Genomic DNA, 13,518 nt, shown 5'->3' on the forward strand with positions numbered 1-13,518 from the left:
TTCTGTTCCTCTTCACTGATGGTAAAGAAGGTCTGGCAGAGGAGCTCTGAGACGTGCACATCTGCACTGCAGGTTTGCAGAATACCTGAAAGGAATCTGACCTGTGAACTTATAACACTGTGAGAGGATGCTGAGCACATGGGCCATTGGAATGAGCAAAACCCATTCTTTAAACTTACTGTTTTTATTTTAATATGATACGTACCACTTCTGGAGCAATCTCAAATCCGAATTGTCAGCAAAGCAGTGCCGGATGTCTGAGTCCCACTTAGGAGGCATTCGGGTAAGGGGCTCACAGGCCAGGCTTAGGGAGGGTTGGCACCACAGTGTGTGAGGACAGTTTACTTTAGTTAAAGGATAGTTTGGCTCCGTAAGGAAATCATGGTTTCTGAAGCCCCTGCTGTCTCTTGCCTCAAACTGCAGTCCCTTGCTACCTCTGCAAAGTAATTTGAGTTTAAACTAACCATAGAAGAATAACTGGGCTTGCAGTGGGGCACCAAGCAGCATGACAGGGGCAGCAAGCTATGACTAGAAAGTGGGAACTTTTCAATAGCTTTGCCATCAAAGCCAATATACCATGGGGCTACACTTCTGCTCTTATGCCCTGGGAAACACAGCTGCAGTAGTTACTGTCCTGGCTTTGTGGGACAGTAGTGAGGGTACATTACAAGTGGAACGTGTGTAAGCACAAGTTTTTAATCAATTTCATGGGTGGACACAACCCTCAGATGCAGCAAGAAGCATTCCTCTCCAGTGTTACGTAGATATAGATACTCTGCCTTCTCTAATCAGACATCAGCAATGTTTAGAACTTGCACCTCGGTGGCTCATGCTGGAAGAAATGTCAAAGACAATGGCAGTAAAGGTGGTTGGAATGGGGGCTGTGCTTTGGAAGGTGTAACAGAAGCATAGACAGATCATTGTTAACACCATCTAATTCTCTTTTATTTTTAGTGTGGAAACAGTAAATGATGGGCAATTTCATAGTGTGGAACTTGTGATGCTGAATCAAACTCTGAACCTGGTGGTGGACAAGGGGACTCCCAAGAGTCTGGGAAAACTCCAGAAACAGTCTTCTGTCAGCCTCAACACACCGCTCTACATTGGAGGTACAGTGAGTTGCTCTGGACTTTGACATGTTAAAAATCTTTTTGCTAAAACAAAGCAAAACAGAACAGAGGCTTGTTAAAAAAAAAGACTTACTGAACTCTCTCAGAAGCAAATCATATTCCATGCCATGGAAAGGACTCTCTGGCTGGGGAGAAACAAGAGGTTTTGTCCTTCTCCTCTGCCAGAGTTTGCTTCTCCATTTCATTCTTCGTATTTCATTAGCATCCCACTGCCTGGTCAGCACGAACCCACATGCCAGACCAGGGAAGTTAACCTAAGCAGGACACAAGCAGTCTCTGGTCAGTGGCCATTACTAGAGTGACCAGTCAGTCATTTCTAAAGCTTTCAGACCTTGCTGGCAGTACGATCTCATGGTGAACAATATGATGGAAGCATTGCAGAGAGTCACTGCAGAAAAGCAAATCAGACATCAGTAGGTTTATACATATTATATGTGAACTGTATTTCTGCTGTAAATTTTATAGAGGTTTAAAAGCTGGGGGAGAAGAAAAGATTATATTCTCCAAACAGCATTGACACACAACTTGACTAAAAACTTCTTGGCCAACAGTTTTCTCATTGGAAACTGATGCCAGAACAATGTTTGAAAGACTTTAGAATTGACCAAACTGCTGTTAAAAAATTATTTCACATTCAGGATGTAATTTGTGGGGCCACATAGCATGGAAAGCAGATGCTCAGAATCAGAGTATCCCACTGATGAGTTGCCTGGGCATTAGAGACAATGAAGCCTGTGCTCTGCCCGATGGATTTATTTGTGCCAGACCCCCACCAATTCCATTCTGGAATGTATGTTGAAATCTTCCATTTTCTGTGACATAGAGTTGTTGGGGTGTTTTTTTTTTTTTTTTTTCAGACAGCCTATTCTAAATACAAAACTCAGCAGAATAAAAACAGACTAAAAAAAATCTATTACATAAGCTTTTTCTGAGCAGATCATGTAAGTCAATAGTAGAAACCACTTGACCATTTGGTGCTGGTTAAGCCTTTTATAAACAACTACTTTTAATAACCCTTTTCTAAAAGAACCCTGAATATTGGCCTTGTAAATCAGAAAGCTGGCTGATCTTGCTTTTTACAGAGCTGCACTTTTATAATTGGTTTCTGTTAAGAATGTCACAAGTTATTAAAGAGCACTGTGCATCAAAGATGATCTGCTGTTGAGGCTATCATCATTTCTCTCTCTAATTCAGCTAAAGAGATCCCCACCTTGTTGCAATTTATGCACAGGGAACCTAGGAAGTTTCTCCATTGGGAAAGTTTTACTAATGGATGAGCACTGTAAATCACAACTAATCCTCAAAAGGTACCTGCAGAGGACAGATCTGAGACTTGCAATGAAGGACTATAAGACACCAGAATGCATGGAGCTCAGCAGACTTGTACTACCCAGTGCATTTCTTCTTGGGTCTTTCTAAACCCTCACTCGTGCCACTTCTACATATCTAGCATTGCTATGCATGCCAGCTGCTCTTCCACTTTAGGCTGTTTAATTGAAGTCCTTAAATTAACCCCAGAGCAATTGTTACAGTAACCTTTAAGACAGACCTGAGGCTTCAGGTACCCAGAATCTTGCCCACCTCTCCACTTGGTCTAGCAACCTTCTTCCTAAAGCATGATTAAACATAGGTGTTGATCTGATTTCAACTTTAGCAGCAGAGTTGCTTACCAACAGCAAAATCCAGAGACCTTACACAGTTGAAAATGGAAGCACTTGCTTGTGCAAGTATAACTCAAGCAGATGCAAGTGAGGAGGGCATAACACGATGTCCAAAACAAGCTGTTGGCTCTCTGAGCTTGGGAACTCTTCCAAGGGTTTGAACAATATGAAGGGCGCTCACCCCAAAGGCTTGGCCTGGCCTCCTGATACACTGTTCTCTGTCTCTAGATTTCTCCTCAGCTAGTTTCAATGGGTTGCACTCCTTACCTTAATGGCTGAATAATGGTAACTATCTTGTTGTATCCCAGAGGTTGTAGCTACTGGCTGACGAGCAAAAACATTCTCACCTTTGAGAAGGATAATTGCTATTGAACTGTAGGCAGAAGGAGTGTTATCTGAGGACAAGAATACATGGCCATCCGCCAAAGATCCGAGCTTCTTTTTCCCCCATTTTTAACAATATGTTTCCTATGTAAGCTGGACAAGTGATTTTTGTTCCTTTGCATTTCCAGAATGAGGACAATACAGCTGCGCTGCCTTACAAAGGTGCCATGCACATCACTTCTCTAAAGGTTACGAGGTGCTGAGGCAGAAGAAATGTTAGCTATTATAAATTATATGCTATCGTGGTAGCTGTGAGCAAGCTTTCCCTTTTTCTTTATTTGTCTGAAGGGATCCCGACCTCTACTGGATTATCTTCGCTGCGCCAGGGTGCAGATAAGACACCAAATGGCTTTCATGGATGTATTCACGATGTTCGCATCAATAACGAGCTACAGGATTTCAAGGATTTACCACAGCAGTCGATAGGAGTCCTTCCTGGCTGTAAATCCTGTAACATCTGCAAGCACGGCATTTGCCGATCCCTGGAAAAAACGAGTGTGGTTTGTGAGTGTCACCCCGGCTGGACGGGCCCCCTGTGTGACCAGGAAATTGGAGACCCATGTCTTAACCACAAGTAAGCTTGACTGAATGCTGATGGGAGGGCAGAAGCTTTACAGCTATTACATATTCTCGTTTCATCTTGTAAACACATATGTGACCATTTCTGGAGGTGCTGGGTTCCCCCAGAAATTACTGATAGTGCGAGTCGGTGTCCATGGCACTGCTCGATCTTCCTGTCTTGTTTTGATGCTGGTCACTCTCCAAATGACCTCATTCTCAATAGAGGAGCTAAGTCGTTTATACTGCAGGCTTTACTTTCAGCTATAACTTTACACATTAAAGTATAAAAACGTCTGTTAATGTCCGTGCATTACGTGTGAGGCAGTGAGTGCACGCATGTATCCGGAGCAGAGCCAGCCACAAGAGAGAGGTTCGCATTGCAGTGATATGCTCACAGCAGCTCTGCACAGGGAATTCGAGTTAACTCCCTGAAGACCATTCTGCAGTCTGTTGTGAACAGTTCTGAATTTCCTAAATAGCTGAATGAAATATTACATTCTGAAACCCCCCTTTAAAGTGCGAGTTTAAAGAGTAGCATGGTGTTGCATGTGAAGGCAGTATGACTATAAAGCACTCACAGATCAAAGGCTCAGTAATAACCACATCTCCATCAGAAACACTGGATGAATAGCTTACTTATGGCGAGTACACAAGGAAACAGCCCAAGGCAGACCAGCAGTCTGCGTGGTTCAGTGCTGTTTCATAAGCAGATGGAAGTACTCTGGTTTTAGGAGCTACTTTGGTTGTGCTGTCTTTGGAAGGGGCTTTGTAGAAGCACATGCTTTTGACAGGTAAACTGACACGGTTAATAATCACTCTGGTCAGTGAGGGCCCAAATATAACTTGCAGAGGAACTGTTTTAAACTTGCTTTTGGGTCTGATTCTGCAAAGTACTACCCTGGAATGTGCTGAGAAGCATCTGATAGACTACAGACTGAAGGTGGGAATACTGAAGTAAAGAAACTCTCAGAGACCCAAAGGAGGCTGTTGTGGTTGGACAGTGAAAAATGAGGGAGTTCCAGATGTTTACATGGTGAGAGACTGTTTCTCACATGATCTACCGTGTGTTACACAGTAATGAATGTAGCCCTTGCTAAGGAAAGTAGCTGTGCATATTTTTAATACTCCTTTACTGCCCCACCTTATCATTAAGTCACTTTTGGAGTGACAAGCCCTTTGTATCCAGGCCAGCTGGCAGATCTCTGCTCCAACAATCACAGATTAACCTCAGTGAGGAAATGCAACCGTAAGGAACAGGTCGTTGATAACAGCTGATACCCAAGCACACCTTCAGTTAGTGGGGCAGAAAATACTGCATCATAGACTGTGACTCCCTTTATTACAGTATTTTGCATGTCTTGACTGACACTGTTTTACTATTTGTGCTTTCTACTTGCATAGATTAAAAATGAAACGTGTAAGGGTTCAGCATAAGCAGGAGACAGTTTTAAAGGATGAAGAAATAAAGAAAAGAAAGCCATTGGTTTATGCCAGTAAGACCTGATAGAACAAAGGCTATGAACCCTGAGCAGTTTTCCCTGAACTGGACGTGTTGCCTTCTTCCTGCCCATTCCAAATCCGTCCTCCCAGAAGCAGGCACGGTGTCAGAGAGCTTGCTAAGGATCAGCACCCTTCCCCTAACCCTAACCCTCAGTTATACCAAAGCTTATGGCAAATCACGTGAGCCAGGGGTCCCTCCAGCTAGAACTGCCCAATTAAGTCTGTGCTTACCTTTTCCACAGAAATCTTTATTTCTCATAATGTTTTTTATCACCTGCTATTATTTGTAGAGTAATTCTGCTAGGGAAGCCTGGGCATCGATTGTTGCACTTTGTTCCTCATAGCAGCGCTGTCTCGTGTGGATGCCAAGTATTGGTCCACACGCACGGAAGAGCCCGATGATTTTCCAAGAGATCACTTTGGACCACAAATTCCACCAAAAACTCACAGTTTCTTCAGTGTGTTTGGCACTGATCTGCTATTTCTTGGATTACTGTCCTGGCTTTAAATAGGTAGAAATGTCAAAATGCAAACTTAAACATCTCTGGGAAGAGGAACTTCAGCATCTGAACTCTCCTTTCTCCAGGTGTCTGCATGGGAAGTGCATGGCAGCCAACGTTGCTTACACCTGTAAGTGCATGGAAGGCTACACAGGCACGTACTGTGACAAGAAGAACAATTCCTCGAACCCCTGCAGGATTTTGAAATGCAACCATGGGCAGTGTAAGATTTCTGAGCATGGGGAACCCTACTGTGAATGTGATCCCAACTATAGCGGAGACCACTGTGACAGAGGTATGCTTGGCCACAAGGACCAGGATGTTGGTCTGCTTTGCTTCTGTTTTACGTCTTTCTTTTCACTGCTCTTCCATGTAACTTGTATTTGGGAGTAAATGGCAAATAATAAGAAAGATAAAGGTAAGTCAGCCTCTACAGAGCAACACAGGGAGGAGAAATGAGCCACTACTACAAACATATGGGAAGAGGACATCTGTATTGAAGGGTTTTATTCTCTGTCTCCTGAATCCTCAAGGTTTGCTGCTCCCAAGATTCTGTAAAAATGTTTAAAGGGGACGTTGTTGTGAGGCTTTCCCTGAGCAGTGATCAGTCAGCAGTGCTGGGGAAGGAGGTGTTACACTGCGTACCAAGGGCTTTTGTAAAGAACAAGATGAGGGACCAGAAGGCAGGAGGTCCTGTCTGAAGCAGCTGTGAGGATTCCCACTGGTGCAGCTAGGCAGGTTTCCTGGGGCATCCCCACAGCTCACGCTGGGGTGCACCTCTTCTGCCCTGAGCTGAAAACACTCACTGGAAACTGTGAGTTCTAACTTCATCCCTTCTGCCTTCATTCCTTCTTGTACAGAAGTAAGGAGTTGGATTGTATTATTGTTGTCCCTTTTCTGTGAACTACAGACCTTCCAAATCATACAGATCATATATGCAGTCTCACTAAAATGGATCTGCCTGTGACAAAGTGACTGCACACCAGCATAGAGGTTTTCAGGTACCCTAGATGGCCGATGTCATGCAGAGCAGGCTGACCTCTGATCCTGCAAAGCAGACATAGTAAAACTATAGATTGCAGGATCCAACACTCAGCATTCATTAAAGCACTTCCAGAACTGCTGATCAAAGCCATCAGGCCTGCATGGCCTCTGCCTTGTGCCGGATATTGCACATTTGTGTAACACAAGCTCTGTTTTGATGGCAGGTACAGAGCAGTAAAAGATTACGGTTCTGCTCACGGCATCTGCTTGCCCTGAGTACCATTACATGCACGGGGCTGTCTGCTGATGTGTGGGGAATATCTAGCAAAATGGTTCCCGCGTTGCTTCCTTGACGTCTCCGTTGTCTTACCAGAGAATCTCTGCCAAGGGGAGATCATTCGAGAAGTGGTCCGTAAGCAGCAGGGCTACACGACGTGCGTCACCGCCTCCAAAGTGCCCCGCATGGAATGCCACGGCAGCTGCGGCAGCGGGCAGTGCTGCGTCCCACTGCGGAGCAAAAGGAGGAAATACTTCTTCCAGTGCGTGGATGGCTCCACCTTCACAGAGGAACTGGAGAGACACGTGGAGTGCGGCTGCTCAAAATGCTCATAAGCCATCCTCCAGCCCCTCGCCACTTTAATCGACTCAGAAGTGCTATCAAAATGGGACCTATTTACTTTCAGAGTGAAGAAGAAAAGAATTATTAAGTATATTGTAAAATAAACAAAAAATAGAACTTATTTTTATTATGGAAAGTGACTATTTTCATCTTTTATTATATAAAGTATCACACCACTTTGGGTATATGTATCATATAGTGAGTTATTTTTACCATGAAGCTTTTTTAACAGTTGTAAGAAAAAAAAATTAAAAAGTTAAAATTTAAAAAAATTATATAAAGAAAACATAGCCTAACAGGAGAAATGTTGGGGTGGGGGGGGGGGGTTTATATGTATGCACAACAGACAAATGTAAAGGCGTTCCAAGGACCTGCTGCGGAATCGATACGGGCTGAAGAAATCTCCCAGGCTGTGGGCTGGGTCTGCACCAAAGCAGATCCCCGTGCTGACAGCCTCCTGCCTGCCCACACACCCTGAGCAGCCTCCCCTCGGTCCCCTGCTCTGCCTAACACTGCCAATGCTGCTTTGGTCCTGCACAGTGGCTCCGCTTGATATCCTTGAACTGGTTCCCTATAGCACGTAGGCAGTGCCGTAGCTTAAGGCTAACGACGTTATCTGACTATTGTAATGCTATAATACATTTTTGCTGTGTATGTTGTATTTATCTGTGTTCACAATATATTCTTCAGCAACTGTATCTATAGAGCACAGGCAGCTTTATACAAAAGAAGGGGACAAAGGGAAAGAAAGTGGGGAAGTATATGTTGCTTTGGGAAATTTGGGGGCAAAACGTGAAATAAGTGCTAAGTAATGCCTAATAAATGACATAGTAGTTTTGTGTTAATTCCTCAGCTATGTTATTTCCCAGGTTTGTGCCTTCTTGCTCCCAGCCTCGAGCCCTTTTTTGTATACGAAATATAAAGAATGCACTGCTACTAAATTTGTCATGCCTTGACACTGTAACTCGCAAAGGTCGTAAAGAGCACGAAAGTGGTGCAGGTGCCAGGATGTACCTGCAGCAAAATGGCTTTGACTCTCACCGTCACTTCAGCCATGGACGTAAGCTGGTCTGTAGCTGCCTGTTGATCAGCACGGGTACCAAGCAGCTGGCTGCCTCTCCACAGCTTTTTGAATGAGCAGAAGTTGCACTGTGTCCTTGTGAAGTTATTCAGCCAATATTTGTTGATCTTAGCAGCGCTCTCTTCTCTGCACAGGGAGAGACATTTATAGCTACATCACATTCCATTCTCACATTTGGTGCAGACTGACCAATCCAGCCAAAGCTTTTCCATCTGCACTATTTTATATATCCTGCACTTGTTTCTCCCAAAGGGCTCCCAGTAACTTTAGCTGCGTTCAGAGCAGATGCTGAATAGGAAGCCAAGTCAATGCAGGGATAAATTCTCACTGTGAATGTGGAACAAGAAGTGACTCTTTGGGAGGAAGTTTGATTTTTGGAGGGTTTTTGGCAGGGCTACCTTTCAGGGTCAGTACGTACGTGAAAAGAGAACCACAGATACCTTGAATTTTCTTGCTATCAATTTCAAACATCTCTATCTGTAACTGTTCCACTATCAGTGTAATTTCCTTCCTTCCCTGGCGTAGCAAAGTATTACGGTGCTTTCTTCAATTTCTCTAAGAGAGGTGAAGTCAGAGGTGAGTTCTAGCAGCCAAAAGCCCCCTTTGGGAACACTCGGTGGTCTCACCGCAGAGATTCCAGCTCAAGGGCTTCAGCAGCGGATCAGTGGGAGAGCTGAATGAAGCAAATGGGGCTTTTGTTTGAATGAAGATCCACAGAATAGAATCCTGCCATGAAAAGTGCAGATGTTTATTTGCTAAAAAACTGATCCTGTAGCCATCACCCAACCAAAAAGCTGCAGCATGCTGAGCGCTCTTCTGCTACCGAAATCTCCTCTTAACTGCAGCAGTTCATCCGAATTTCTCTGTCACTACCAGAGCAGCTCGAGCAGAAGGGATGTAACCAATAAAATAGCATTCTTTCGAAATAAGTATCTGTATGAGGAGCCTGCAATCACTGGAATAGAAAACAATCTCTAGTTAATGTGCCAAGATCTGATTGAAACAGGACAGTTCAAGAGCCATGGGACAACTGACCCTGCTTGCAAATACCCTGCACTCCTCTTTGAGTATTGCATCGGGATGTCGAAGCAGCTGGAGTTCATGGTGTACAACAGAAATCAGCCAAACCTACAGTCTGCAGATTTATAACTCCATGCAGATAACTGCAGGTGGCTGCACAAAGATGTGCCTGCACACCACTACCATTAGTGTTCCATTCCTGCTTAACGCATGGTAGTTTCTGAAGGAGCAGCTGCTGTTATGCCATGCAGAAGCACACAGCTGGGCAGCGGTTACAAGGCTGCTGTGTGCTCCACAACTTGCAGCCACTAAGCAGCCAAGGCCGGCAGAAACGCTGCCCCTCTTGAACACTAACCTTGCATTTGTTTGCTTTGTCCCGTGAGCAGCAGCGCACAGGAGAGAGAAGGTAACGTGTACTTGCGGCCTCACACCTGCTTGGGGGTGCTTTAGAGGAATGACCTTGACTGGCCGGGCAAAAGCCATCAATGCCTTGTTAGTGGTCGCTCTAGGATTTGTTTCACCAAGGCTTTGCAGCAAAGGGACCAGCACAGCACAGCTGGCCCTGTTCCCAGCCCCTTTTCTATCACAATGCTAAGTGTTGGGATAAAGAAATGCCTATTTTGTAACCAAATGATGCAATTTTTGTATGCTTTTTGGCAGCACTTGCCATCGGGTAGTGATGCTTTATGTCAATGATTCTATGACTTGCTACAGAACTATTTTACGTTAAGAAGAAAATAAAGAGCATTCAGATGTGCCAAAAAATGTGAGGTTAAGTGAAGTGTAATTAGCTCTGAAAGCTCCTCTGTAACCTGCCTAATGTCACAATGGATTTCAACTACTGTGGGTACAGTGCGCTGGTTTTTACCTCTATAAAGTTTTAATATAAAGTGAAGAAAGATGCTAACCCTTAAAATCCGGCAATGCAGACTGGTGTGAACTGATGTATTTTATGAATAGATTCTCATTGTGATGTAAGTTTAAATAAATTGTTGGGTTATGGAAGATTGTAACATACCTTACGTTGTGACGCAGATTATTTCTCTCTCCATTTGAGGTGCTGAGGGACCATTTGGAGCCCAGGAGTTTAAGCAGCAGTGAGGCAGCTCAGAGAGAGTGATGGGGGATGGTGAGTTGCTGCGGGCAGCTGCGGTCTGAACGTGGCTGCAGTCAGCTCAGACACTGTCACGAGTGCTAACATCCCCGGATGTTTTTAGTAGTCTTACATGCACAGATGAATTTAAGCCACATCATTTTTGAGCATTTTCTTCAATGAGATGCTTGTTTTTAAACTGTTTTTAAAAGGCCTGCAGCGAAGGCACGCTCATTAACTAAGAACAGAATAAAGGAAGAAATACTGGGTACCAAGGGTTGCAGAAGGTCTGACTAAAGGAGCAGAAACCACTCAGCCAACAGCGGGCGATGAGATCTTGTCACACATTCCAATCTGCTGCCACATCTCTGTAGCCATTACGAGAAGTGACCCAGGTGTAACAGCACTTCTGCTCATTACATTCCAACCTCAGCATACAATGAAAGCAATCTCCTGCTCAGCCCTCGGCCCTCCCTTGCCTGAACCCCACTTAACGCTTACACACTGCTAATGGTTCTCCAGGCTGCAGCACTTTGGGCTGCCTCTGTCAATTCATTAAAAGAAAATGGCGAAAGTATTCAGCCAAAAGAAACCCCACACCAAATTAACAAGCACCATTAAGGCTGAACTATGAACCATATTGTTCTATAGTTGTAGCAGATGGTGGTATCTTCACCTGAAGAAAGCCAACCAAGAACAGGTAGCAGGCACCATTCGGAAATAGCCAGGCACTGCCTGGTTTGTGCAGCAGTTATTTGGGATGACTCACGGCTTTGTGGTGCACAGGTGTTCTGCCAAGCATTCACACAACTGCTGCCCGAGGCACTTTGTTTATGCTTCTGCTTGTACTAATACCTTTAGGTGCTGCTTTTTATCTGCTGCTCTATGGCAAATAACAGAGCAGCAGTCATTGTATCTTACTTTCTCCTATCTTTGTCTCTTTTCTAGTTGGCAGGGACTGCTCAGATTGTGTTCCTGCATTGTTTTCTCTGGGTCCTGCAGCTTCTAGTTTCTGTGATATTTGAAGTTAGCTCCCAATTAGTTGTTTAAGCCTCTGAGGCTTCTACCAAGACAGCTTCATAGTTCAGCGTGCTAGACAGCTGGAATTGGTTTGGTCTTGCTAAGCCTGGGGTGTTCTTGATTAATCTCTGCCTTAAGGCCGATGAGATGTCAGACTGCATCACTGACCTGCAAGTCCAATCTAAGCCAGAACGCTTTTCCAGGACGTGCCTTACGGTTTTCGAGTACAACACAAATGAACTTCCAACAGCGTGTCCCATATCAGTGCTTGGGACCCACCACTGAAGCAGGAAGGGTGCCCAGACCTGGTCCTGCCATCCCCTGGTACAGCCCTTCAGATTCCATGGTGCACATCTGCCTCTTTGCACTTGGCTAGCCACATCCCAGCTCTTATCCACCCACACACTCACCCTCACCACGTCTCTGCCCCGTGCCAAATGTTGTGACAAATGCATTAATTCGTTTCAAAATGAGTCTTGGAGCCCAGGCTGAGCATGAATGGCAATAGTCTGTGAAGCTGTTCTTACTGCAGGGCTCGTTACCTGGCTCCTTGCAGCACACGGCTCACTTCCCAGTGCGAGATCCCTCTCGGCAGGGGAGGGCAGTGCAGGGCATTTATTACCCAGCAGTGCTGTACTCCCAGCTAGCAGCAGCACACGTGCTACCTGTTGTCTGTGCATGAAAACCCAGCTTCAGCCCTCAGAGAGCCCTACAGGCAGCAAGGAACTCCTCAGGCAGGAAGCTAAGCTGTAAAAGCAGTACGTAGTAGCATGAGGAAGTTTGAACTTACACCATTACGCAGAGGGGGATCCCATAATTTCACAGGCAGAAAGAACATGAATTACTGTCAGATTTGCATAGCTTTGCATCTTGTTCCGACATGAGCTCTTGACCTTTTCCCTTCTCTGGGCTTTTCTGCTTTCAGAGTGAAGTGATGCTCAGGGCAGTCTGTGGATGATGCCTCCCCCTCCTGCTGCCTCTGACTCTTGTCCCCATGGCCACTCCTTTTCCACAGGGATAATCCTTTACAGGTGCTACATATTTTGTGGGGAGGAAGAGTGCAGGTCCTACCTCAGAGACGGGTGGAAAGGAAGAAAGAGTGTTAAATGAGCCCCACGGTGGCTTTTGTGCTCAGGGACAGCTCAAACCCAGACAACAGGACGTTACCTTTTCAGTGGTCTTCACAGGCTTTCAGCTAACGTTCTGCCAGCAGCACTGACCCACTCAGCTGCACCTCAGCCCCCTGCAGGGGGCTCCAGGCTGCTGGGATCCCATCCCTGCTCCTCCACCCCTCTGCACCTCCTTGTCTCCAGCACCGAGACCTGCAGCCTGCCGATCCAGGCCCAGCTCAGTGCGGGAATCTCTCCAGAGGCAGAAAAAGACAGAATTGAGGTACATATTTCATCACACTGGCAAATGCTAGACCAGGGCAGGGCTCTTTTTCCTTAGCATCATCATTGGAAACGGCTTGATCTGAAACATGAAAATACAAAAGCATTACCACAGGGCGGATAACACATGAAATCTGCACTCGGCAAAGCTGAAACCTCGTGGAGTGACAAGTGACCGAAACCACGGCCTGCCACTGGGATGGCCATTAATGACAGGCAAACAGCTCAGCCCTGCCTGAGCCACTGCGTGCAGAGCCAGCTACAGGAGCCAAACAGCACGCGGTGATTTACGCTGGGACTCCAAAGCATTCTAGATAGCATCACGCTTTCACTTCCCGTGTGCTAACAGCATGCACAACTGGCAGTAACTACAAACGAGTCCGAGCTTTCTTAATTATCCCCCGGTCTATTTCTCCTCTCCTAAACCGCCATGGTTTGTGCTGGGAAAAGCACTCCGTGAATTCATGGAGCTTCCATGTTTTTAACTGTTGTTAATGTATCTCACTGTGCTGAGGGAGATGCCAAAATACGGCTTAAGGTGCAAAGACCTCCGGAGCAGCACACGTGTAGTGCT

General features: G+C 45.4%; 1 protein-coding gene across 6 annotated transcripts in view; it reads left to right on the forward strand.

The window, feature by feature from the left end:
• SLIT3 (slit guidance ligand 3) overlaps positions 1–10,457 on the forward strand; it is a 526,297-nt gene extending 515,840 nt beyond the window's left edge. For 5 of the 6 annotated variants that reach the window (XM_040646811.1, XM_040646810.1, XM_015293584.4 and 2 more), the window contains 4 exons: positions 955–1,109; positions 3,464–3,749; positions 5,823–6,031; positions 7,094–10,457. In XM_040646811.1, the coding sequence (XP_040502745.1) occupies positions 955–1,109; positions 3,464–3,749; positions 5,823–6,031; positions 7,094–7,332 (889 nt within the window). In that variant the 3' untranslated portion in view covers positions 7,333–10,457. Of the gene's footprint in view, positions 1–954; positions 1,110–3,463; positions 3,750–5,822; positions 6,032–6,944 lie in introns of all 6 variants that reach the window. The other variant, XM_015293583.4, reaches the window with a different exon arrangement.
• Positions 10,458–13,518: the final 3,061 nt, after the last annotated feature.

Source organism: Gallus gallus, chromosome 13, assembly GCF_016699485.2.
Source record: "Gallus gallus isolate bGalGal1 chromosome 13, bGalGal1.mat.broiler.GRCg7b, whole genome shotgun sequence".
NCBI lineage: Eukaryota > Metazoa > Chordata > Aves > Galliformes > Phasianidae > Gallus > Gallus gallus.